This window comes from Callorhinchus milii, unplaced genomic scaffold, assembly GCF_018977255.1.
Source record: "Callorhinchus milii isolate IMCB2004 unplaced genomic scaffold, IMCB_Cmil_1.0 Scaffold7, whole genome shotgun sequence".
In the NCBI taxonomy this organism is placed as follows: domain Eukaryota; kingdom Metazoa; phylum Chordata; class Chondrichthyes; order Chimaeriformes; family Callorhinchidae; genus Callorhinchus; species Callorhinchus milii.
This window is the reverse complement of record NW_024704748.1, coordinates 3,581,645-3,609,459: the sequence shown is the minus strand read 5'-3', so window position 1 is coordinate 3,609,459 and position 27,815 is coordinate 3,581,645. Positions and strand designations below refer to the sequence as shown.

Sequence of the window (27,815 nt, the reverse complement as noted above, 5' to 3'; positions counted from 1 at the left end):
AAGTATACAGGCACTGCGCTTTACAGTATATCCCGTGATGCGCTTTGAGACGTCAAAAAGACGTGATAAGGCTCTTCCCAACTGATCAGTTAGTATTTATAATAATAATTTATATAAACGGAACAACACAACACTCTTGGTAAGAACCTCTCAGGATTTAATGTCAGACTGAATTGAATTTACCAGCAATTGTATTACAATGTATTATTTCTGTCCATTGTATTGCAATATTTTTCTAACTATAGCGTTACCACCGTTGCAGAATTAACTGCGGTAACTCACTGGATTTGATATTGTTGCAATGTAACAGGTAATGTTTCTTACCAATATCATTAGATTGTCGCTGACTTCATTAAGGTAACATACCCTCATTAATCTAACTTACTGTGACTGCAACTAACATTAATATTATATTATACATTTCCTACTTACTCGCGGTAACTAGAAACCCGGTTGTTAGCCGATTGGCGGACTAGTTTTCCGGGAGTAAAACTCCCTTCGAAACAAAAAATCAATTTAAAATAAAAATAATAATTTGGTCACTTCGATCCACGACCGACTGCGGGGACGCTGCTGTGCGCAATTGGCTGCCGCGTTTCGCCCGCAAAAAAAATACACAGTCGCTACGCTTGACTGCGTATCCTGCGAAGCGCTTCGAGACATCTCGAGGACGTGATAAGGTACAACATCAAAATGGAAAGATTATTATTATTACTATTATTATTCAGACTACCGTCGGCAGAGCGAATAAAAGTAATAAAATCCTTGATCGATATGATATAGGAACTATATACACGAAATGTAAGAACTATTACGATGATAGTGTCATCATCATCCATGTTATTATTATAATAGTAATAATGCTATATTATATATAATAGGGAGAGGGGGAGAAAGGGAACTGCGCGCGCAGGACGTGCCTTTGATTGACAGGAGGGTGGGTGGGAGAAAGGGAGCTGCGCGCGCAGGACGCGCCTTTGATTGACAGGAGCCGGCGGGCCGGGGGGGAGAAAGGGAGCTGCGCGCGCAGGACGCGCCTTTGATTGACAGGAGCCGGCGGGCGGGGGAGAAAGGGAGCTGCGCGCGCAGGACGCGCCTTTGATTGACAGGAGCCGGCGGGAGGGAGAGGGGGGGGAGAAAGGGAGCTGCGCGCGCAGGACGTGCCCTTGATTGACAGGAGCCGGCGGGAAGGAGGGAGGGAGGATGTCACGTGACGCGCCGCTTCGCCCTCCATTTTGAAGCGGTTGTCGGCAGCGGCACTCACACACACACACTCACACACAGAGAGAGACAGAGAGAGAGGGAGAGAGGGGGAACAGGCGGCTGAATCTCGGCCGCGGCAGCCAACGAGCAAAGACAATGCCGGCCTACTTCCAGAGGCCCGAGAACGCCCTGAAACGGGCTAATGGTGAGCGACGTGGGGGAGGGGTGGGGGAGGGGAGGCCATATGGCGGAGCCAACGTGTGTGTGTGAGAGAGAGAGAGAGAGAGAGGGCCTCAGGCCTCACACTAGGCCTCTCCTCGGCACATGGTGCCTTGGCAATGGGCGCTCTCGCTCGGGCGCTGCTCGGCCTTTCCCTCCAAATCTCCCCCCCCCTCCCCTCCCCGCCGCCGCCGCTGAATTAACCCTCGACTCCCATCAAAGCCTTTTCTTTTTAAAAAAAACACGTAGTCACGAAGAGAGCAGATTTCTCCTTTCTTCCCTTCCCTCCTTCACTCTCTCTACTGCCTCCTTCCCTCCCTCCCTCCCCCACCCCGCAGTTTGTCTGTCCTTTATAAAGTATTTGCAAACCTCCCCCTTTCTCGATGTATATATATATATATTTCACCCACAATATATACACATACATCCCCTTATACACACACACATATGGTATAGTCTGTGAAGCGCTTTGAGACATCTCCCAAGACCTGATGATCAGGCGTTATATCAAAACGCAAAGCATTATTACTATTTAAGTTAAACATATTCGGTTGTTTTTGGTCGGTTATTATACATATGGAATATCTATGATACGTCTGTGGACGATAGGTGTGTTTTAGGTTGTTGTATTCTTAGTGGGTCTGTGTGTTGGGGCGGGGGGGGGGGGGGAGAGAAGAGAGAGGTTAGAGGTTTGCACCCTTTCTTGGGGGTGTAGGGTGGGGGCTGACTGGTTTGGAATCGAGGGGATCTGAGATGAAGCAGAGCCCGTTCTTGGCGTCCCGCGGCTTCCGCCTTCAGCATCGTGTACAATTCTGTCTTTAACACGCACGGAATTGTAATGACTACTGCCCCTTCTCTCTCTCTCTCCCCCCCCCCCCCCCCCCCCCTTTGTATCTTTGCTCAAAGTTTTGAAATCTATTTATCTTTCTCCAGCGCGCTGGCTTCTATTTTTTTCCCTTTTAGCTGCTGCCTTTTTTTCCTACTGATTGATGTGTTCTTTTAACCTTACTTTTATTTGGAAGGAGGGGAAGGAGATGATTTTCTTCGCTCTTTCCCTCCCTCCTTCTTAACTCTTCCCACCACCCTCCCTCACGCACATAAACACGTACACAGAGCCCTGACTCTTGGTAAGATAATGATCCCTCCAAAACAAAAAAACAGTAATAAATTGGTCATTTTCAATCCACGACTGTTTGTGGGACGCTACTGTGCGCAATTGGCTGCCGCGTTTGCCCACAAATATACAGTCAATTCACTTTACAGTATATTCTGTGAAGCGCTTTGGGATGTCTAGAAGATGTGAAAAGCGCTATATCAAATACAAGGATTATTATTGTTAAGATACAGTGCCACAAGTGCTCTCTGCCCTCCCCCAGGCAACTTAATCATTTAGTGAGGCAAAGGCGGGCGTTGTGTTTGACATCCATTCTTTCTAACGGAGATCACTGAATAGGGGTCATAAATACAAACTAGGGTGGATTTTTTCCCTCTCCTTCCTCCTGATCAAATGTTCAGCGCAGTTTCAGGCCCTATCTAGTGACCTGGTTGAGATCAGCTGATTCAGCCCACCCAGGTATACTCAATAAGCCATTAGTGGAAATTTTAATATTTTGAGAGTTGCAATTGTTGTATCATGGCAGTTTGAGTGTAAACGTAAATAACAGTGAGCCACGGTTGAATGAAACTCAAGGTATGCACTTATCTCAATGTTTAGGTCATTTTAAAAACTGTTTTAAAGAATTAATGTGAGTCTTAAAATCCTGCATATCTAGATTATGCATATTTTAGATCAAGTGAAATTATGCGATTTGGGGGTTATTGAAGGAAAGTTTGAAATAAAAATGACACTCGTGTAAGGTTGCTCTGGGTCAGAGAGAGGTGGCAAAATTATGCGGGAAGTAAGTTGTAACAAAAATAAATTGCATTTATATAGCAATTTCATGTTGGAAGGATGTCCCACGGCATTGGACATTGAAAGGTTTGCACCCGAGTTTGAGGGGGTGGAAGTGCATGTCTTAAAGCATAGTCAAAGAGAAAGGGGTTGAGATGAGCCTTGAAGGAGGCAAGGGAGAGGGGAGAGGCAAAGGGACTGGTGGAGTTGCAGAGGGTGGGATTGAAAGGCTGAAGGCTTGACCGCAGAAAGCAGGGCAGCGGATATGGAGCAGCCCAGTGTCTTCCAAGCGAAGGGAGGGGAAGATTGGTAAGGTTTTAGCAGGGTGCAGAGGTAGATAGCGGCAAGACCATGGAGGGCTTTAAAAGTGAGGACAAGTATCTTATATTTTATCCTCCGGGGTTCGTGGAGATGGGAGTGATAGGCTCATGGTGCTTGATGTAGGAGAGGCACACTTACACAACTATTAGCTTCATTTCAAAGCAAAATGAAAAATAAACGTTGCCATTTTATTTTGAAATTAGGCTAGTAAGTGTGTCCATAATACTTCAGATTAATGGGGGTAAAAGAATAATAATCCTTGCATTTAATATTGCGTCTTGTCACATCTTCAAGACTGTAAAGTGCAGTGACTGTGTATTTTGTGAGCGAAACACAGCAGCCAATTGCACGTTTAAAAGATTTAAATCTTATTTAGACAAATGCATTAAAATATTTTTGACCTTTGATACTGTTGAAAGTAGCTTTTATTTCCATGTTAAACACGTCGTCTCCTTGATTAAAATGAGTCTGACAAAACAAAAACTTCAAGAACTTTTTATTGTTAGCATGCTGTGATTGGGGGCCCTGTAGCTCAGTGGTTAGAGCACTGATCTGGGTTTGATTCCCATCGGGGTGAAACCACGGGCAAGTTTCTTTGCTCCATACCCCGGATAATAATCCCTCAAGAAAAAAAACAATAAATTGGTCACTTCAATCCATTTCTGTTCGTGGGTCACTGCTGTGCATGATTGACTGCTGCGTTTTGCCCACAAATATGCAGTCAATTCACTTCACAGTATATTATGTGAAGCGCTTTGAGATGTTTAGAAGATGTGAAAAGCTCTATATCAAATGCAAGTATTATTATTAGGCACTGTGTGGAAAACCTGCATTCAAAGTAACAAATACTTATCCCCAGAGAGCTGCCTTTTTCTATTTGTATTCCCAGTATGCTAATAGCTACCCAAAGGTATTTTGATCCAATTTTTGTCATTTTATATAATGATAAATGTAAAGGCATGATTTTACATCTATGGCCGCTACCACAAAGAGATTAGCTATCTTAACAATTTACATTGAACTGTGCATATTGAACTTTACTACTATATTTTTGCCCACATAACATACAGTGAATTCACCTTACAGCATATGCTATGAAGTGCTTTGAGACGTTTCAAAGGTGCGATGAGGCACCACATCAAATGCAAGGATTGCTATTTCTAAAATGATACATTTAATTCAACAAGGGTTGATTGCAGCCTTTATGGATGGAAATAAAACAATAAAGTTTCTTTTGACTTTATTTGAAAAATATTACTGCGTTGTTTGAACTGACTTTAATAATTGCTTACAATAGCAACTTTAAATATACAATCTTATGGCATTGAGTCTGTCAGTTTGTTGGTTTATTGTAAAAGTTTTAAAGACAAAATTTGTCCAGTCAAATTTATTTCTGGGTGGCTATGCTTGAAGAGTACTAAAGTGTGAATTGATGGTTTGCATATATGCAAATTCTGGTCCTTAATTTACTTAGATCTGATTTATTTTACCGAAAGACAGTACATTTTTAAAAGTTCTAATGGTGAATGTTTGATTACAGAATTCTTGGAGGTTGGCAAGAAGCAACCTGCTCTTGATGTCTTGTACGACGTAATTAAGAGCAAAAAGCATCGAACATGGCAGAAAATTCACGAGCCGATCATGCTGAAGTACCTGGAGCTATGTGTGGATCTTCGAAAGAGCCACCTAGCAAAGGAAGGGTTGTATCAGTACAAGAACATCTGCCAGCAGGTAATTTACCACTCTGGACAAACACTTGAATTCCTTTAGTGTAAAGGCAAACTCAGTGTAATGTTAATGCAAGGCTATTTGTTTGGCCATCATACCAAATTTTCACGAGCTGACAATTACCAGCAACAACTTACACTTTGGGTTATATAAATACTTTGTTATAGGTGCAGTGGTGACTCTGATTTTCAATACTAGGCTAGTGTTGCTGATCTTTTAACTGTTTCTTTCATGTTTTGCAAATGAAACTTAGTTTTAATGTATGCAAAGTAATGTTTGGTCATAATCAAAAGCAGCCTGGTCTTTACAGGTTTGGCAAATATTATTTCAGGGATCAGTGGTGGTTGGGGAGGGGGCGGGTATTCAATGTTTCATATAGCGTCCTTCCTTTGAAGTATACCAGTAGTTGGGGTTTAAGTGCGTCGTGACTCTCATGGAGCACTGGATATAAAGATGAGCTCTGAAACTATTCATTGTACGACTGCCTTGTAGAGCATTCTGAGCCCCAGCAAAGGTCAGTCAACAGCACTGTTCTGAGTGAGTTAGGATTCTCTTTTGTGTGTAAAACGTAGAACATATAGTCCTTAATGGTGATGATAACAAAGAGTAAAATCTGAAATGCAAACACATCACTTTCACTGATTGGTGCTATTGGACTGTAGTGAATTGTGGAACTTATTATTCGTTCATTCTATTCAATCATTGTATACAGTATCTTTATAATTGTGTGTGTGGACTGCTGGTATGTGCCCAGTCTGTGTGGTAACGTTGTTGTGCTAATCACGTGTATATAGGCATTGATTGCACTCATTATAGGAAGTGTCTGCAGTTTAACTATGAAAACTTTTTAAATAATCTGTCCTATTAGTTTGGACCAGAGTGTTTTTTTCCTTTTCATTCCCTCTTTAAAATTGATACAGAAACTTTATTTTTTTGAATTAACCTATAGAATTTGGTTTTGTATTCTCCTTTTTCTGTGTCCTGTACTACTGTTTTTCTTGTACCTTTATGCTCTGTAGATTACTAGGGCAGGATTCTCGTATAGTTCAATACAAAACTCTGCTGTCTTATTCTTATAAATTCGTTATACAAACAAAATTGCATGGCCTGTTCTGCCTGCTTGGTGCCATCTATTCACTTTTTACTGTAGAAAAACAGAGTTGTGTTTCAGGTGAATAGAAAAGCATACCTCTCTTAACTTTCTGAGATAACCAGCTTGCCTTCTTTCTTAAGAGTAAATTGAATCCTGTTGCCAAGTCCCCGGGTAATGTTTCCAGCTCATTTTGAAAATGTTTAGTGCCTTTTGCATTACATTTCACTTTTCAATTGTCTTTTCTTTTGTCTAGGTCATCAGTTATTAATTCAGGAAATCTGCATTGAATAGCCAATTGCCTTTAACATTAGGGATTTTGAGTTTCCCTCAAATCAGTGTCAGGAAGTAATATTTTCCCATGCTGCTGGCCATCTAACAATCCTGGCGGGTGATTCACTCCCTCTGTAACCCGTAAATGTTGTGTTGTGTTTCTGGAAGGGAGACAAAAATATTGCTTACGTGACCCGCAGACATTTCTCAAATAGGACATCTGGCTCTCAGCGGCCAAAAGTTTGGACCACCATGATTTATGGTGATGGGGGTATTGTGACTTGAGTGGAATATGAACTATGTTTATTTGTTGTTGTTGTTGTTTGTGGTAGGTGAACATCAAGTCACTGGAAGATGTAGTTAGAGCCTATCTGAAGCTGGCTGAAGACAAGACTGAAGCAGCTAAAGGAGAGTCTCAGCAGATGGTGCTTGATATTGAAGATCTGGACAACATTCAAACTCCAGAAAGGTAGGTTCTGACAACATGGGTAAAATACATTCTTTAGCAATAAATCTTGCACTAACCTTAAAAGCTGGTCTTGTGGATATTGGCTGCAAGATTAAAGAAATGTAGTTAATAATTCTCAAATGCTTGGTTCCAGTGTACAGGATTTAATATTTACGAGGTTGGTTTAAATTTTCAAGTCTGTTCCCTCATTTCTTTTATAGATAAATGCTGCAAAATGGGTAATTCATTTAAGTATAGTGTTTGGTGTCCCCTGACCCCTGCTGGTAAGAATACATGTGTGCATATCAAGTGGGAAATTCCCTCTGGTTGAATATAATAATGATCCTTTCATTTGATATAGTGTCTTATCACATCTTTGAGATGCCTCAAAGCGCTTCACAGGATACACTGTAAAGTAGATTTAGGGTAGATTTAAACATTCCCTCCTCACCCACGCCTGAATAAAATTCTACTGTCAACCCTTCCCCACCCAAGATAAGGTGCCCACACAATCCATCAAACGCAGTCACTCATCTAAACTTTTTATACCTTCAAGTCTCCTTTTTATATACAGGGTGACAAAGAAGTCATAGTACCATTGCAATGTCTAATAATTTTTTAAAGAAATAAAATAAAGCTTGCTGATACTCCCTGTCTACAGGAAGACTGGTTATTTGGATGAAATACCAGAGGGCTTCCAACAAGAGAATACAGTTAGATAGCAGACAATTTTGGTTTTCAAGAAACAAACCACTTAATTAAGATAGTTTCTGTGAAATTCTTTGCAGTGTTTTGCTGAGTGCCGTGAGTGGCGAGGACACCCAAGATCGTACCGATCGTCTGCTCTTAACTCCGTGGGTCAAATTCCTTTGGGAGTCGTACAGGCAGTGTTTGGATCTGTTGCGTAACAACTCTAAAGTGGAACGCCTCTACCATGACATTGCCCAGCAAGGTATGTTTGTCTCAATCTCCATTACTCTGGTTTATCCCCCTCACCTTCCACCAGAGGTCACTGAATAGTGATCAGGGCAGAACGGAGACTGATTTGGGATTTTCCCAACTTGGGGTAAGGCCAAAGCAACTGCTATCTTGGCTGAGATCCACTGACTCACCACAAACTGGGATTCAAACATTCCAGTCTGTGTGGCGCAGTGCTCGGACTCTCCTATGATCAAAACGTTTAATTTCACTTTTTGGCCATCGATCGTTTGCTGGTATTTCTAGCGTTTAGGTTTTTATTTATTCCCGTCTCCATTCTGCAATGTCTGGCTTCAATACAATTGTGTAACTATTTTCTCGATGCACAACAACAGCATGACCTTCCCGTATCCTTGTGTGCCTGCTTTGCCTTATCTCCTCTCCACAATGTGCTCAATGTACTGGTTTGTGCAAAGGGCAATGTTACAACGCTGCCTCTCTCCGCCACCCCCCTCCCCAATTCTGGCATCACTACATTGCAATCTGGTGCTTTTTATGCAATAAATAAGGAAAGAAATTATATTGTTATATTTGAAAATGACACGAATGTCCTCGAATTGAATCCATTCAAATTTTCAAGGTTAAGATCGATAGATATTTGTTAGTAAGGGTACCGAGGGATATGGAGCTGAGGTGCAGATGAGGCATGGTCTAATACAAAAAGTCATGATAACTACCCCATTGTCTAAAAAAAAATCATAATTTCTTTAAGACTTAATAGACATTGTAACGGTGTCACAACTTTTTGGTCACCCTGTAGAATGGTGGACCAGGCTTGAGGGCTGAATGGCCTACTCCTGTTCCTATGAGTTCACTTGTGCTTCCTCCTTGTCTAGCCTTCAGGTTTTGCCTGCAGTACACTCGTAAGGCAGAGTTCCGCAAGCTGTGTGACAACCTGCGTATGCACCTGGGGCAGATCCAGCGTCACCATAACCAGAGCACGGCTATCAACCTGAATAATCCCGAGAGCCAGTCCATGCATCTGGAGACTCGATTGGTGCAGCTGGATAGTGCGATCAGTATGGAACTCTGGCAGGTAATAAAATCAATCAGACAAATGCTCTTGTCCATTTGCCAAGTAGCTTGTGTGCCCAATAAATTTTAAACTGAGGGTCCACAACTGGCTTGTCGCTTATTATTGCAGCAACGCTAAGGTACTGTACATTGAAAAATAATAGTTGGCCTCAGAACTTAATAGCACTCGCCTGTGGGCTTAATACCATGATTAGAACCTGGAGCTCCTCGTTGAGTTCACTGGTCTAGGGTTGCAATTGTAAAACTGTTGTGTACTAAATTTGAAAAGATCCCTTGATGTGGGAATTTGACTTCCTGTAAGACTGCTGAAATTACAAAAATTCTGGTCTAGATTTTTGTGTTGGATCATGATGGAAGTACATGCAGCTGAATTTCTCTCAACATTTATTTTGTAGGAAGCATTTAAAGCTGTAGAAGACATCCACGGGCTGTTCTCCTTGTCCAAGAAGCCTCCCAAGCCGCAGCTGATGGCTAACTACTACAATAAAGTCTCCACTGTTTTCTGGAAATCGGGAAATGCTCTCTTTCATGCGAGCACCCTTCACCGGCTGTACCACCTCTCCAGGGAGATGAGAAAGAATCTCTCCCCAGATGAGATGCAAAGGTGCAGAGAAATATTAATCATGCTGCTTTTGACAAAAAAAATGCCGTTTTCTTTGGGGTATAATCATACTTTGGGAAACCCACCTTTGCAGTGATCCAAAGGTGATTGTGCACTGATACTCTATGCCATAAAGTGGTAGGATGCAGATTCTCACCTGCAATTCACCACAAGGTGTGAGTTCCCATTGTCAGGGGGATTAATAACAGATGCTTTCCCAAGAAAGGTAGAGCGAGGACAAAATATAGTGATTTCACCCAGATTACTGTCACACACACGTTTGTTGATCTATTCCACATACTAAGCTTGTTCATCTTTTCGGAGGGAAATCACTATATCCTGGAGTAAGGACTAAAAAAAGAAAAGTAACAACAACTTGCAATTATATAGCACCCTTCATGCTGTGCAGTGTCTCGGAATGCTTAAAAGTATTAGCCGTTGTCAAATCTGAGTCACTTTCCTGCATTCTTAAATCTATACTCTGATATAACCCAATGCTATGGTATAGTCCACTTTTCATTGTGAATCTCTTTGCATCTCAGCTATTTTGTTCCTTAATCACAAGTATGTGATTCATAATTGCTGAACAAATTGCGTAGTTTGAAGAATATGCTTCAGGAGTCACTTTAACAGCGTGTGCGCGGCTTTTTGTGCTAGAACAGCAAAAAGGCCCGTACTTTATTTAGATGTATTCTGTTTTCATTCCTCTTGTGTGCAGGATGTCCACTCGAGTTCTTTTGGCTACGTTATCAATTCCCATCACTCCTGAAAGGACAGACATTGCCCGTTTGCTAGACATGGATGGCATTATTGTGGAGAAACACCGGCGGCTGGCTACACTGTTGGGCCTCCAGGCACCTCCAACTCGAAAGAGTCTGATGAAAGATATGGTAATGGTGTTTAATCTATATTCACAAATAGGTGATCAACACGGTCTAGGAACTAGGTTTAGCATTTTGGCTTCACATTTAATTGTCTGGCTGTAAAATTCTGAATGTTACAAAAGGATAGATCTACACAGTCACTGCTTTTCGTACTGCTGGTTACTTTAGTTCCCCAGAGTGGTACGAATTGATTGCCTTCAGAAATTCTAATGCAAATTGTGGGTGAGACTCTTTATTCCTGTAAGCGGATTTCACACACAACCTACTTTGCTCAACTGCAATTCAAAACGTTGGAAACACTGGGCTAATAACAGCAGTATGTCCTTTGGATCATGCATCCAAACGAGTTCCTTCTCGATTGGCAACATTTTAATTTTAGGCTTTGTCTTCTGGAAATACTGTATATCATTAAGTGGTTGGGGTGGGGGGGCTGGAATTACAAAGTTACACCATATGTTGGTCCCGCTCAGTTGAAGTCTAGTACTGTCAGAATCAGAATTCGCAAGAACTTAGATACCATCGCAGGATGGTGTACAGGTTTTGCATATTTTTATTTGGGTTCTATCCTTTTAGTCTGAGGGTACAAAGAAACATGAGGCGACACTTATGTCGTTTTGAGACTATTGAATGCTTGAAGTTCATATATTGTTGCAAAACAGTAAGATCGCTGACTGGAGTTCTGCATTTGAAATCAGTAACTTCAGCTAAGTTAGAAAGTACCTTGCCATTATTAGTTTTGACTTATCCTCGGATATTGTCTCAATCTTGCTTTATCCCCTTTTCTAATATCCATGGGGGGGACCCTTACTTAAGCTATGAACATTTTTTTTACACAATCGTTTGTCTGCCATTTTACTGTTGATTCGAACAAGGGTTTAAGTTTCAAATGTTCGCTTGAGATGTAGGCGTACGTGAGAATGCAGGTTTAGCCTGGTCACATTGTTCAGCACCATTCGCGAATGGCGCACTTCATTGTCTTGATCTCTGCTGTGGGATTCGAGATATTTCTTATGTGCCAGATTAAAAGTTGAAGGTTAATTAGGAGCGCAGCTGTTTCAAACGTAGTTACGGCTGCCAGTCATCTTCAGACAAAACTGTCACTTCAGGGATTCAAGTTTCTGGGCAGCGATTTTATAAAACCTACTGCTGACTTTTGAATTCCAGTTGTAAAGGTCATTGATACAAACATATTTAATGAATAATACTTACTTTGCTTCTCGTATTTGATGTAGCGTCTTATCACATGGCCTGGACAATGAATTCATCTCAAGGATTAATTTTTGTCCAACTTTAAAATGTTAAGACTAATTGAATTGTAGCTTTGGGATTAGCAAGGTGCTCGTCTGATGCAGAGATTTGAATATGAAATGGATCTTGTCTTGCAAATAATCTATACCAAGATGCTCAGGTAACCAAGGTCCTTTGGATTGGTTTCAACAAATCAATTAAAATTTGAAGCTCCTTGATCTCAAGTGCACGTGTGTCCTTGTGAAAAGATTTCAATTCTGGTGGATAATTACGGGTGTGTATTAAGTCTGTCCAGTGAGGTTACGGTTGTCTTACTAACACTGTCCACTCAGGATCTTTTGAATGGATCAGGAACTGTTTTTTTTCTTGAGGTGATATTGACATAACTCCTATTGATTTGTGTAGATCACAGCAGGCAGTATCCATCGGGGTTTACAGACAAAGAAACATAACTGTAGATTTTAGTAGTTCAGGTAAAACTACTTCTATGAAGGAGTTCCATTTTAGTGCTTTATTAACTTGTGGGCGATTGTGTGTCAGCATGGGTTTTGCTTCAGAGGAGTAGATAGGAAGAACATTTGCACCAGTCTCTTTCGGAGAAATAAAGCACATTGATAGGCTTTTATCCTTGTCTTATACTTTTTTATTTTGGATCAAACCAGGTGCGGTTCAATGTGATGCAGTGTGTGGTTCCTGAAGTGAAAGAGCTTTATAACTGGTTAGAAATTGAATTTCACCCACTCAAGCTTTGCGGACGGGTTACAAAGGTAAGATCATAACATTAATGGTATTTTGCTGCCAAATGTAACCTGTACAGTAGTTTGCCTTTATGTTGCAATTTTCACATCAGTGCGAGAGAGGGGGGAGATCTCAAAGCGTTTGAACCCAATATTTGTGTGACGAGGTTCATAAGCCGTGTGTTAGATGTAATTTGAAGGGGGCTAAGCATTTAATTCTTCATATATTGGGGTGTGGGGTTAAGGTAGGTTATTGTGAAACGATATCCTGCAGGATTTCTGTAACTGTCTGTGTTACTGTCTGTTCTGTATGACTGTCAGCCCATTTCATTATCTTGTTCTCTGCCTTTGTGAGAGCAGTGATATTTCTGATGGTGCTAGAGTAACACTGGAGGGTAATTAGCAGTGCGGCTGAGTATGTAGCCGTTGTTGTCAGTCTCCTTCAAACATTTGCATTAGTGGCGTTCATTGAAATGTTTCTGTGCAAAATGAAATGTTCTTTCATGTGTGTTTGATCGTTGGAAACTTTTGCTTGGTAAGTAACTGCTAGGAGATACTCTTTCGTTGTCAGGGCATTGTATTTATTCATGTGTCATTCCCTTTTTAAATCATTCTTGTATGAAATAAAAGGAATGCTGCATCCTTGCTGTTTCACAGTGGTTTTGCGTGTTCTTTCTCCAAGGTGCTGAATTGGATCCGCGACCAGTCGGAAAAGGAACCCGAGCTCCAGCATTATGTGCAACATCTGCAGAACAATACTATCCTGCGGCTCCTTCAACAGGTTTGTGACTTTATCAATAAGAAGCTGCAGAGGTTGAATTGTTTTCAGAGATTAGGATGAAGAAACGGCCAGCGTTCAAAATTTGTGTGCTTCTTAATGAATTTGGATCAGTTTAGATAAGGGAGCTTTGTTTTACGACCAAGCCAATTCACCAGATTAAATCATTCACCGTGTGGCTGTAGGATCTTGCTTGCAACAGTCTCTACACTTACGTTTATACAGCACTTTTCACATCAAATAAATAGCTGAATACTTTACAAACATCAAATTGATTAAAGGAGTGAATTTTGTTCCAGGCACTCGACACTAATTGTGATGCTCTTGAGTTTTCGATGTGATAAAGCACTTATATAAACAAATACGAGTTTTGTTTCTTGGTTCTTTCTAAAGTGGTTAATGGAAACATCAAAAAATGTACCTCCTTTTTGTTACTTGATGCATCTATCTCTATCTGCTGCTGGCAGTGCTTTCCAGTCAGTTAACCCAACAAGATATAATTAGTTCCTGTCCAAATTTCCCACAAGTAACCAGAGGGATCAAATTAATTAATTAATTAATTTATGCATGCAGTTTATTTATGCAGTTTATTCTTTTGTTCCTTGTGAGCAAAGTGAAAGTTCTTCTGTGCTGGAATAAAATTGGAGGTTGGTTGGTAACTGTGTGATATATAGCTGTGCGCAAAATGGCTGCAGCATTTCGACCACAAAATCCACTTTACAATATATTCAGTGAAGCGCTTTGAGACATCTCAACGACGTGATAAGGGGTTATATCAGAGGCAAGGATTATTGTTATGATATAGCTGTCTCCTGGCTGTGTCCATTTACAGAAATGTTGTTTTGAATTGTAGTGATTTATGGGCAAACTTGTCGCCTTCAATTTCAAAATTCACTCAATTTTCAATTTGAATGTGCTATACAACAACAAGTTCACATTTGTATAGCGCCTTTCACGTCAGGAGGACGTCCCAAGGTGTTGGAAATTGAGGTGGGGAGCACCAAACTTTACACAGTTTTCTTAATGGAATTGTCATGCGTTTTAACTTTCTGAATGAAAACTTCCAGTGTTACTTATGCATGTAGTCTGGACAATAATGCAGCTAATCTATTCCATTTTATCTTCCCTTTTTTCCCATTCCAGACACACATCCATTCACTGTAGTTTTTCTAACTATGTCACATTTAGCCTTTTTGTAATTTGTGCCAAGTCTCCAGATAAGGCAGAATGAGCTTTGCGAATTAAATGTAATTTCAATGTTTGTGGCAATTGTATTTGTGCAGGTGGCTCAGATTTATCAGAGCATCGAGTTCTCTCGTTTGGCTTCCCTGGTGCCTTTTATTGATCCTTTCCAGCTGGAACGATCTATTGTTGATGCCGCCAGGCACTGCGACTTGCAGGTAACGGGCAATAACTTGAGTTATCGATCTGTAGCAAGGTACTGTGCAGTGAAGCTTAACAACTCTTCTTTAGAATGTGTTGACAATACAAAATTACATTTGTATGACAAGTTTCACATTGGGAGGATGCCCCAAGGCGCTGGACAATTGCTCCGTTAGCAGAAAGTATTCACATAAAAAAGGTTCAAGGGCTGCATGTTAGAAATTTGTGGGGACTTAAATTGTTCGTTCACTGGACCTCTGATATTTGTTTTAATGTGTCTGCTCTTATAATAAAGCCGATTTTTAAAAAATTGGTCAATGGAGATAAGGAATTTCTTTAAGTGGAACACTCTGCATGTATTGGAACAAGTCGTGTTTGCACTCTAGTTTTGGGAACAAGATCAGAAAGTCAGTTAGAAACCTATGCCGCTGTAGTAGGCGTGCAGGAGAATGCCATCCAGTTTAATTATATTCTCCTCTGTTAAATATCTTCCAATAAATACATTATTGGAGTATGGCCAGACTGGGTTCTTATGACAGTTCTAATGTTTTATTTTAGAAATGATTGAAAAAGTAAACCTAGAACAATATTTCAGGACGCACAAGAACAGTAGAATAATAGGACATTAGTTTAGAATCACAAAGGGGGCAACTTCAGGATAGATACCAGGGAAGGTTTTCCTTACCCAGAGGGTAATTAATGACTGGATCAGGTTGCCAGGAAGAGTGGTTGAGGCCAGAACGCTAGACTCATTTTCAAAAGACAAAAAAATGATGCTGTGATGGGAAGATGGTAGGTGGTGGGTGTTCCGGAAGGATGGTATAAAATTCATTCACTGCGGTCAGGGTCCTCTTCGTCTGATTTAATCTTGTGATATCTTAGGTACCAGCATTCCGTATTGGTCCATATAATGTGACAAGGGATGTTTTAAAAAAATTCTACATTTTAGAAACTGTTTCTTGCGGTATTTGATCCTGCTTATGCTCACCTCCCTCTCCCCATGGCTAGGAGTCATACTCCGCCACTGTCAAGCACTCTGGGACACTACCCTGCCTAAAGGGCGCTATATAAATGCAAGCTGTTGCTGTATTGTGAAACATATTCTTTTGTGTTAGGTTCGCATCGACCATTCGTCGCACACTTTGAGCTTTGGCTCCGATCTGAACTATTCTCCAAAGGAAGACTCTCCAGTGGGACCTTATTTGCAGCCAATGCCATCCGAGCAGATCAGAAGCCAGCTCACTGCCATGTCTTCTGCTTTAGCCAAAGCCATACATATCGTGAAGCCAACTCACTTGCTTGTAAGTATTTCCCCTTTAACATTCCCAATCCGGTGCTCAGAATTAAGTTCAACACTTCAAAATGCGTATGGTTGATAATGACAATTCTAGCCTAAGCTACACATCAGCCTTGGAAAACATAATGTGAAATTGGAGCATCACATTTTGAGGATATGAGAGTAAATCTTGAGTTCTGCATCAGAGTTTCAATTTTGAGTGGTTGTGAGAGCATGTCTCACCAGATACTTAAGTGAAGCACATTTTTGTTTTGACCCACGCCTTTATCCTTAATGAGGGCAATGGTATACCTAATGTGCTAGAGTAAACCTGAAGGTCAATTAGCAGTGTGGCTATCTCTGTATCCATTGCTGCCAGTCCCCTTCAGATAAATGCATGTACGTACAAGGTCAGTTACTTTGTACGTACCAAAGTCACTTCTGTATTATTTTGGTTGGTGAATTGGGAGTAAGTTGATTGTAATACAATTTTTCGATGAGGTAACGGAGAGGGTGGATAAAGGTAGTGCAGTTGATGTAGTTTATATGGACTTTCAAAAGGCATTTGACAAAGTGCCACATGAAAGACTTGTAAGAAAGATAGAAGCCCATGGTATAAAAGGGACAGTGGCAGCATGGATCCAGAACTGGCTGGAAGACAGAAAGCAGAGAGTTGTGGTGAACGGCTGCTTTTCTGACTGGAGGGAAGTGTACAGTGGCGTCCCCCAGGGCTCGGTATTAGGACCACTGCTCTTCTTAATATACATAAATGATCTGGACTTGGGTATAACAAGTACCATTTCCAAGTTTGCGGACGACACAAAGTTAGGTGGGGTAGTAAACAGTGAGAAGGGTAGGAGCCAACTGCAGGAAGACATAGACAGAATGGTAAAATGGGCGACACATGGCAGATGAGTTTCAATGTAGAGAAATGCGAAGTAATGCATTTTGGTAGAAAGAATGAGGGGAGGCAATACAGGCTGGTAATACAATCTTAAGGGGTATAAAAGAACAGAGAGACCTGGGGTGCAGGTAAATGAATCCTTGAAGGTGGCAGGACAGGTAGATAAGCTGTAAAAAGGGCAAATGGGGTTCTAGGCTTTATAAATAGGGGCATAGAGTACAAGAGTCAGGAGGTTATGATTAACCTATATAAAACACTGGTTAGGCCTCAGTTAGAATACTGCACCCAGTTCTGGGCACCACACTATAGGAAGGATGTTAAGGCATTGGAAAGGGTGCAGAGGAGATTTACGAGGATGGTACCAGGAATGAGGGACCTTGATTATGAGGAAAGGCTGGAGAGGCGAGGATTATTCTCATTGGAGCAGAGAAGGTTACGAGGAGACCTAATAGCGGTCTTCAAAATCATGAGGGGATTTGATAGGTCAGAAACGGAAAAACTGTTTCCACTGGTGGGTGTGTCGGTGACTCGAGGTCACAGATTCAAAATAGTCTCTAAAAGAAGCAGAGGGGAGAGGTGAGAAGACATTTTTTTGTTGCAGCGAGTTGTTCGAATCTGGAACCCATTGCCTGAAAGAGTGGTCGAGGCCGATTCGATAACTACTTTTAAAAATGCGATGTACGGGTATTTGAGGAGGACGGATTTGCAGGGTTATGGGGAAAGGGCTGGGGAGTGGGATTGACATTGATTGCTCTTTTCAAAGAGTCGGCACAAACTCGATGGGCCGAATGGCCTCTTTTTGTGCTGTACAATTCTATGATTCTATGCATGAGTTTAAACCTATCCCGTTTTTTATTCCCCACCTTTTCTCACTGTCTATTTAACGTGTTAGACTGAAAAGGAGGAGCAGCATCAGGTGGCTGTCAGTAGTTACTTGAAGAACGCTAGGAAGGAGCATCAACGTATCCTGGCCCGGCGTCAGACCATCGAGGAGAGAAAGGAACGTCTGGAGAGCCTGAATGTCCAGCGAGAGAAAGAGGAGATGGAGCTGCGAGAGGCTGAACTTCAGAAAGTTCGCAAGGCCGAGGAGGAGCGTCTAAAGCAAGAAGCCCTGGAGCGGGAGAAAGAGCGCCTCCTGCAAGAGCATGAAAACATCAAGAGGAAGCACGTGCGAGAGCGGCTGGAGCAGATCAAGAAGACTGAGTTGGGAGCCAAGGCGTTTAAAGACATTGATATTGAGGTAAGATACCGCTGAGTGGATTGTGTATCTCGACTGTCTTTGCTGGGATCAACTGACTAAACTTGGGACCTGAAGTTGCAACCTTCTGGTTTGTATTGCTTGGTGTTGCATCGCTCAGGTGCTGCCTTTAACGACTGGGCCAGCGGAGAGCCATGTTGTTTATCAATTTCCCTTCTCTTTGGTTCTGCCACTCGTAAGCAAGCATGTTTCTTTGTCTGGGGGAAAAAAAGACTTTAATGAGTCAGCAGTTACTTGGAAGAACATCCAACTCCCCGAGTATCAATATTAAGTAAGCAGGACCAACTTTAAATAAATCACTGGCAATTTTTGTTTCACTCAGAAGATAATATTCCCGACTCTGCCAGATGCACCCTGCCTGCTGCCGGTCAGGTCAGGGGAATTGTGAGCATTTACCTGAACCACCTGTCGGGCCAGTAAAATGAACAATCTGATGCCTACAGAGAGAGAAAAACTATCTAGCCCTAGATTTGTCATGCTTAATAGCGTTTTGAGTAATGTAAGTTTAACAGCTCCTCTTTTTATAGGACCTTGAAGAACTGGATCCAGATGTCATCATGGCAAAACAGGTTGAGCAACTGGAGAAGGAAAAGAGGGAACTTCAGGAGCGTCTGAAAAATCAAGAAAAGAAGGTGAGTAGGAATATATATTTCAGGTATTTAAAGCGTGCTAGCCAATGAAAAGCAAATGCCCAGTAATCCTTCACCTCAAGTCTGAGGTACCCAGTTCATATCAGAGTCCTGTAGCTTAGTGGTTAGACCAGTTGCCTCGCAAGCAAGAGGACCTAGGTTCGTTTCCAGGGCAGGCAAAGGTTGGGCATGTTTCCTTACCTCCCCCACCCCTCTGTTTGCCTAGCAGTAAGTAGGAGCCCGGTTGTTAGCCGATTGGTGGATCGCTTTTCTCGGGTAATAATCCCTTCAAAAGTAGATAATAATATTTTGGTCACTTAATCCACAAATGTTTGTGGAACACTGCTGTGTGCAATTGGCTGCCGCATTTCCCCCAGAAAATATGCAGTCACTATACTTTACAGTATATTCTGTGAAGCGCTTTGAGATGTCTTGAAGATGTGGTAAGGCACTATATCAAGTGCAAGGATTATTATTATTAAACCCTGAGTTGTGGAGGAGGAAAGTCATTTTAAAAATTGATCGACGGCCAGAGTGACCGATGTGCTCTTGTTCCTGTTGATGTTTTACACAGGTGGACTTTTTTGAAAGAGCCAAAAGATTGGAAGAAATACCTTTACTAAAGAATGCTTTTGAAGAACAGCGGATAAAAGATATGGATCTGTGGGAAGTTCAGGAGGAAGAAAGGGTGAGTCATATCATTTGTCTCCACTCTTCTACCTACTGCATTCAGTATTGTCTGCTTTTAACTGATCTGGTATTTTGCTCTACTCAGTCTTGCAAAGAGATAATTTGCCTGTTGGATATGGTATTAGTTGTAATCTCTTTTTATTCACAGATCACCAATATGACAATTGAGCGTGAGAAGGCACTGGAGCACAAGAATAGGATGTCCAGAATGGTGGAGGATAAAGATATGTTCCTAGCCAAGCTAATGTCTTCACGGCGCACAATTTATGAGGTATTTTCTTTGGGTAGAACAATTTCAAAGCCGTTTCTTTGCAATGCGAATTCTTGATTAGATTTGCTGTCTTATTTAAAAAGTTCATAGAATTTTACAGCCCAGAAGGAGGCCATTCGGCCCTTCGTCTCTGTGCCGGTTGATTGAGAAAATACAATTCTACACAAAGAGGTAATTGAGAAGAAAGTTGAAAGCCAAAGGGAGTTCGTTCATGATCTAAAAAATGAACCTAATGACTAAATGGTTTAAATTTACAGAGAGCACTGATCTGGGCAGGTAATTGGAGTTCAGTGTCCGAAGAGGTAGACCGTATCTTACAAAAATAACTCGATGGAGAATGCAGCTCGACTGAGCCCTGGCAACTTGATTCTAAGTGTAATTAGGTGAAAATTAAAATAGGAGGCAGATTTACTCACATGTATTTTATAGAACTTGCCAAAGAAGCAGGTTGAAAAAGTAGGGGGAGTTGACTCGTCATTCACCAAACTGAGGCAGCAAACACTAAACAAACTGAGGGCTGGACTACAATTTCATAACTAATCCCCGTTACGTTCCCCCAGAGGCAGTGTCGAGGAGTGCTTTGAGGATTATCTCCAGTGTTAATGGGATGTGTTATGAGGAATGAATAGATGACCGCTTGCACTTGTATAGCACCTTTCATTTAAGATGTCTTTCATTCCTATGTTCAAGGTGTATTATCTCATAATGTAGCTTCCATTTGTAGCTTTATCTTCCATAGTACCAGCCATTCACTTAAACTGTCTTAATTTTTTTTGGATTAAAGGAGAAACTGAAGAACTTTCAAGACAAACTCAGTGAGGAACGGGCTCAGCGTCTGGAGGATCGCAAAAAAAGGCGTAAAGAGGAGAGACGTAAAGATTACTATATTCAGCAAGAGGAGGAGGCTGAGCGGCTGAAAGAGGAAAAGATCAGGAAAGGTACGAATGCTGAGACCGATTGACTTTCACAATAGATTAGTAAATGTCACGTATGTGAAATGTGCCGCGTGAGCGGATTCTCATCTCTAATAAGTTTTCTTTTTATGTAGAACGCGAAGAGAAGGATCGTGTTGAGCGTGAGAAGCGAGAGGCAGAAGAGCGCGAATACCAAGAGAAATTAAGGAAGTTGGAAGAAACTGAGAGGAAACGGCGCCAGCGAGAGATGGAAATCGAAGAGCGAGAGCGTCGCAAAGAGGAAGAGAGGAGAGCTGCTGACGACCAGACTCGCAGAAAGGTGGGTAGCGGCTACCTTATGGGCTTGACGGGTGGAGCTATTATCGGGGGACCTAAGCAATAAAGAAGCTGTTTTGCGGTGCTGTCCGCACACCTCTTTGTTAAAGGTACACTCCTTCAACTGCTCTGTTATCCCATTGTAGTTATGAAGTTATTCAAAATGACTGTCGCGTGAGAGATCCCAAAGTTTGACCCTGGATTTCAGTCATATTAATCATTGTTATAGAAACAGGAGTAGGCTGTTCAGCCCCTCGAGCCTGTCACGACATTTTATAAGATCGTGGCTGATCTGCACTTTTAAGTCCAGTTATCTGTTCTTGCTCCACATCCCTGAATACCCTTTGTGTCCCTTTATACAAAGATAATATCTTCAGTCATGCTGCATTCTAGCTAGAAGTAGAAACTCATCTCGATTACTAATTTGTATAGCCTAATGTGCTTTAGATATCTCACAATCGAGTTTTTCACACATATTACTATTGGCATATGCTTCCTAATGTTGAAACCACGTTTGATTCCAAATTGGCTAATTTGCCATTAATCCTTCAAGTTCAACTTTCTTTTAAAACTCTCACATATGGAACTTTTATCAGCTGACAGTAGATTCCTAATTAGTAATGTGTTTTGGTATCGAACTGATGGGAGCTTGGTTTAACGTTACACTGATGCAGTTTAAAACTTTTGGTCTGTATGTTTTCCACTTTGGAGAATCTCTGCATTGAAAAGATTCTCCCATTTTTAATGCGGAGGAGTTGTTTGCAAATGTGTGTGTGTTGCCAAACTACGACTCTGTTGATTGATCTTAACATTCACAATTGATGCAAAATGATTTGAATCTGCCACTTCATTGCTTCTGAACAGGAATCATCAATGCGCTGGTCTGACAGAGACACAGATCGAGATAGTGGCTGGAAGGACCGTGTTATAGAAAGGGATTCTGAGTGGAGACGTGGTGGAACCGATGGGTATGTGGTTGTTAAAGCCTCTCGTAAAAATGTGATCCTGAGCATTTTCACTGAGATTTTTTCTCTCTATGTGACTGTTCTCCTTTGTGCACTTCAGAGAGTGGCGCCGGGGAGAGAGTCGTGGCATGGATGACGAAAGGCCGGTGTTCCGCCGTTTGGAAGACAGGCCTCGGCGGGAAGAGGAGCGGGAGTCTTTATTCAGAAGAAGTGATGATGAGAGAGGGTCGACTTGGAGGGACGATGATCGAGAACGTCGACGTGGAGATGATTCCACAGCATGGAGACCACTGAGTAAACCTGGTATTTTGTTATCTGTCATCATTGAAAACATCTTTCACTTTTTTTATATATATATATATTATTATATATAATATATATTATATATTAAAATGTTGCAGGTGATTTTTTTTATAAGTCAACTGTTTAGAAAGTGCATTTCCCTATCCACTGTTGTGAATTTAGAAATATTTTCTGACTCTTAATTTTAACATCGTCAAAACTAAGAACCATTGTGTTTGGACAGAACTATAAGAGATTGCGTCACCAGTAGAGCACTGGCAGTCAATTTGACCTCCAGGTTGTTGGTTGCCCTTCAGATTTTATTTGCTTTCAAAACGAATATTTTGGTATCTATATATGATAATAATCCTTGCATTGGATATAACGTCTTATCACATCTTCGAGACGTCCCAAAACACTTTACAGAATATACTGTAAAGTGAATTGACTATATATTTTGTTGGTGAAACGTGGCAGCCAAATGTGCATAGCAGTCGTGGATTGAGTGACCGCTTTTCTTTTACTATACTAAGATAGATTTTGCAAATTTTCTATTTTAAGACAGAATGGTCTTAATGTTTCCTGCAGATGAATTTCCCAAGTGCACAAATCAGCTTTGTTATATAATGCTGTTTTAACAGAGATGGGGTTTCATAGAAAATAATCACCTTGCATTTCATATTCCATCTGCAACTTGCTATAGGCCAGTGGTGCTGTTTAGCTACTACTTCACGTGTAAAGAACAGCCAGAGCAGCATTTTAGACTTTTGTTTCTTAAAATTTCCCAGGCAGTGGATGGAGAGAGAGGGAAAAGGCCCGGGAGGAAAGCTGGGGTCCACCCAGAGATGCAAGGTCGTCAGAGGACCGGGACAGGGATCGCGATGTGGATCAGGAACGCCGTATGCCTCTGAGGTTTGTAGATGGAGCGGAGAATCCGTTTGCCTTCTTCACTACAGTGTTAATGCCACTCATCCTAATGATAATGATAAGTACACCTGGATCCAATTCAGACAGAAATGTTGACCTTTTTATAGATCGGTGTCCTTTTATAAGTGCAAATAGAGCATTGTTGTTGCATAACTTTCTCCATACCAAAGGTTGATGCCCGGGTGTGAAACTCATCTTTCCGAAAACACAATCTTGATCTTCTGCGCTTCACAGTGTTCCTACCAGTCAGTTGACCAGCAATCTAAAGTACACAAAATTGTTCACATCATATTAACTGGTGGCCAAGTCTGACCAGTCCAGAGTGAAGTATTTTTGTTCCAAATGTGTTTTGCTTCAATCATTTTGAGATTGTTTTGTTTTCCCTCTCCATTGGCACAGACTATTTTTATTAATTTTGTCCATCTATGATCATTAGTGCTTGTGATTGGTAATAATAATCCTTGCATTTGCTATAGCACATTATCATGTATTTGAGACGTCTCAAAATTATATTTCATAGAATACACTGTAAAGTGAATTGATTATATATTTGTGGCTGAAACACGGCATCCAATTGCCCACAAATAGCCATGGATTGAGTGACCAAATTACTATTATTATTTGTAGGGGTGATTACCCCGTGGAAAGCAATCCGCCAATCGACTAACAACCGGGTTCCTACTTACTGCTAAGTAAACAGGTGTGTGGAGTGAGGAAACCTGCCTAATTCATATTTTTTTAAGGGGTTATTTGACTCATTTCCTGTGAGCAGGTCATTGTCAAATCTAGATGGTGGAAGTGGAACATAAACTTGAAAACCCACTGAAATTACCTTGTATGTGTAATGGTCCGCACCTCCAGCTGTGTTGTGTTTGGCGAGCCTGACCTTGAAGATTTTCCGTCTATAGGGACAGGGAGGAGAGCCATTGGAGACGTGGGGGCGAAGATACCAATAGCTGGCGAGAGTCTGTTCCACGGCGTGATGAATGGGACGGTGAGAGAGATCGGAAAGAGATCCGCAGCGAGCGCAGAGATTTGAGGGATAGCAAGGATCTGCCAGAGCGCCGCATGACGCCGCTTAAAGCTGACCGGGACGATGGTTAGAGAATGCAACTTTGTGGAGCTTGTGATGTGTGTTTGTGTGTGTGTGCATGTAACGTATCTGCTGGTTTAACAGATTTACTTATGTTCAGCTGCTCCAGGCATCTGATCTGCTCCTAATGTGTGAACGAACGTCAAGTGGCCATGAAAGTCACCCGGACATCGAGCCCTTTTATCTCTCCTAGGCATTATGTAGAAATGTGATTGCTGCGATGATGTACCTCGGTCATCTTTCCCGCTCCCGCCGCCCTCGCTCCCACCCTCCACCCCCATCTCTGAGGCCCAGTCAGTGTCATGCGTATCAGGACATCCTCCTGACATGAAAGGCGCTATATGTAACATTGTATTGTACCTCAAACTAACTTTTAACCCCTGTGCATAACTGTAACACATTGCATTCTGTTACAGCCGTGTGGCGGCGTGCGGGTGATGACAGAAAAGACGAGCGGGAAGACAACGGGGTAAGAGATATTACCCGAAGAGCTCCACCACCAAATGAGGGCGACCGAGAGAGAGGAGGGGGAGCAGCCACCAGGGGAGCTGATAAGGAGAAAGATTCAGCCCGTCGTACCAATACCAATACCAACACCGAAACTGACGAAGACGGTTGGACCACTGTCCGCCGCTAAGTGTCTTTCAGCCCAGTTTACCTGGACCAATTAGCTGTATTCATTTTGAATCTGAATTTAAGAATTACAGTAACTTTATGGTAAATTCTTTGGAGATTTTGAAACTAACCAGTAAAGTTGATGTGTTTATTAAAATGTAAGCATGTACCTCTATATTAGTACAGCAAATTTAATACAAGCCGATCATGCAGCTGAAACGAAAGAAGCCTGCTAAACCGAACATCTGTTGCATGTCAAAGTCTTGCCTTCACGGCGCCAGCATTTCACTCGACAATCTAAAGTGTGACTGCTGCCTAGTTTAAACTTTCGGAATTTCCTAGTTCTATTAAATGAGCGAAGGCAACTGTGTTCAGAAAGGGGAATAAACATACCATCTGACAGAGCTGTAAACATGGATGCATATTGTGCATAATGTTAACTTGTGGGCTGAAATTGGGTCAAGTCGCCACTGTATACGGTCACCAATAAAGGTTTTTGTTATCTGACTCTGGTACATGTACTGCCAGTATGTCTATTGCCACCACAGATGTACATTGTGGATTATTGTGTGAAAGTATTTTTAAACCAATTGTCGCATACAGTACTCATTATTTAAACCTTTGCAGTTTGGAGTATCTTTGGTCAGGTTTAATTACCCCTCCTCCCTCCCCCAACCCCTTTCCTCATTTGGATCATCAAAATTAACTTGGACCTAATTTTCTTTCTGTCTTTAGAATAAAGGTTTTCTTTACCAAATCTATCTTTGTTGTAATAACTGTTGCATGCTACAGTACTGATCAGTGCAGTCAGTGCTACTGTTCCAGGCAAAGACAATGTCAAATAAAAGAAGTTACAAATTACCAGTCTGCATTTGTTTCTCTTCCTCCTCCACCCACTCGCTTCAACCCCTCCCCCCTTTTGAAAACTCATCTTAAAAGTTGAGGAACCCCCCCCTCACCACTCCATCATTGGTAGCCATGCCTTCAGCCACTATGCCGAAACTCTCCTTCAGTTCCTCCGCCTTATCCCCTCCCTCCCCACTTCAAATCCCAGCTAAAAAACTTTTTGATCGTGTTTACAGTCCTCTTCTCCCCCCCCCCCCCCCCCCCCCCGGCTCAGTGCGAGACTCTGGGATGCTATATAAATGCAAGTTGTTGAATATATAGGTTAACTGTCAAAGCTTTTGTTTGACGGTAGAGTTGGGTGGGTATTCTGTGACAAAATAATGGTGAAATCAAGTGGGCAGAAGTGCTTTCATCGGAACTGGGTGCAAACCCTCGACTATCCAGCACCTTGGGACATCCTCCCGACGTGAAAGCTATCTAAATGCAATTTGTTGTTGAAACTCAAATGAATTCGTTGAACTTTACTGAATCCAACTAAGATCCATTAAATAAGTTTACAGGTTTCCTTTTCGGAAAGAATGGGGAAGAGAAGGTTTATTCTTTGGGGGAAACTTGCCCTTAAATAACTTTTTATTTGCTTGAGATGATCATCTCAATTCCAATCTTTTATTACCTAGCACATCATTCTTCGAGCCAGCTCAGCCTCAAGGAGGCCCTATTTATTATTCCCCCACACCCAGGGGATAGTCACTAGTTGCTGCTCCTCAACAAGTGCAGGTTTGAGGATTCAATGCAGTCTTGTATGGCTTTACGTTGAAACCGCTTTGTCTTGCCCAACTTTTGTGCTGCCAGCAGAGGGAGCAGAAATATGTATTTGAATGGTCTGGATGTCCCTTGTCCTCTTCTCCACCATTCAGTCACTGTGCTCTGAATCTCGATCCCCTGCCTCTGTCTTGCCCCCCCGCCACTCCCTTTGCCCATCTTCAAATCACACCGAAAGGCTTACCTCTTCAACTGTCTTTGTTCACTTTCCAACATCCAACCATAAATGTTGTACTTGTTGATGTAGAAATCCGTACAGTACTGTGAATAATGGAATGTGTTGCCATTGAGTGCGTCCAGTTGCGGTGTTGTATGATTCAACACAGAATCAAGTTTGTTCTAGGTAATGGAATTACTGTGCGTTAAGCCCACAGGTGACTCCCCTCTATTGTATCAGTTAACTTCCATGCAGAAGGCATCGTTGAGTGAGGCTGATGTGATGATTAATGACATTCACAGCGAGAGGAACACACGCCAAATCTGTGCCTTGACCAAAAACTTTCATCTGGATCTGGCCAGTGGATCTCTCTCCTCACGCCCCAGTGACAGGAAGCACAGGAGCGCAATTAACAGGCTTGATTGTGGCAAGTGTCATTAGGACCAAATGCAACAAAAACTCATAGATTGGGGATTAATTACTTTTAGAATATTAAAAAAAGTTGTCAAGTGGAAATGGGTCAACTTAAAGTTCAATTGTACTGTGAATAAGGTTCTCAAAATGACCAATGTACTCCTGAACGGAGCCAGAGGTTGGGTGGGGAAGACTGCTACCCTTAGCTCAACTGAACCCAATCCTTAGATTAAGTAATAGTTCAGTTATTTCACAGTGAAGATTAATCTCGTAGAATAACTTCGGGTGACCCTTTTGTGATGTTAGGAGCCAGATGGAGTCCTGCAGCTCAGTGGTTCCTCACTCCTCAGTTTACCCAAAGGTAAGTGGAAACCCGGTTGTTAGGCGATTGACGGATCGCTTTTCTGGGGGTAATAATTCCTTCAAAAAAAAATTGGGTCAAAATTATTATTATTGCCTACAAATGCTCAAGGCGTTGTTCCAATTCAGGGTCATGTGCTATTTGAGCTGCGGTTTTCTGTTCAGATTTAGTGCTTCACTCCAGAGAGGCAAAAGAGACAGGTCTATGTTTTTCCCAAACAAAAAAAAACAGGTCGATATAAAAGATGTGGGAGGGAACC

The 27,815-nt window shown here is 41.8% G+C and overlaps 1 protein-coding gene and 1 non-coding gene across 3 annotated transcripts; both read left to right on the top strand.

The window, feature by feature from the left end:
* The first annotated feature begins 1,200 nt into the window (after positions 1-1,200).
* On the top strand, positions 1,201-25,817 carry eif3s10 (eukaryotic translation initiation factor 3, subunit 10 (theta)). 2 transcript variants are annotated; one of them, XM_007903606.2, is made up of 22 exons: positions 1,201-1,408; positions 5,175-5,365; positions 7,058-7,194; positions 7,962-8,125; positions 8,988-9,187; positions 9,582-9,790; positions 10,506-10,677; positions 12,582-12,686; positions 13,339-13,437; positions 14,718-14,834; positions 15,933-16,118; positions 17,890-18,237; positions 18,783-18,887; positions 19,459-19,572; positions 19,723-19,845; positions 20,630-20,783; positions 20,894-21,078; positions 21,939-22,042; positions 22,140-22,333; positions 23,110-23,233; positions 24,157-24,347; positions 24,758-25,817. In XM_007903606.2, the coding sequence occupies exons 1-22, from the start codon at positions 1,360-1,362 to the stop codon at positions 24,976-24,978; spliced, it is 3,492 nt and encodes a 1,163-aa protein (XP_007901797.1). In that variant the 5' UTR covers positions 1,201-1,359; the 3' UTR covers positions 24,979-25,817. The 2 variants fall into 2 exon arrangements, with proteins under 2 accessions (XP_007901797.1, XP_007901796.1); XM_007903605.2 differs by having other exon boundaries at positions 22,140-22,342.
* On the top strand, positions 12,975-13,108 carry LOC121849492. The gene has a single exon (XR_006085245.1). It is a non-coding gene; the product is annotated as a small nucleolar RNA SNORA19 (small nucleolar RNA).
* Positions 25,818-27,815: the final 1,998 nt, after the last annotated feature.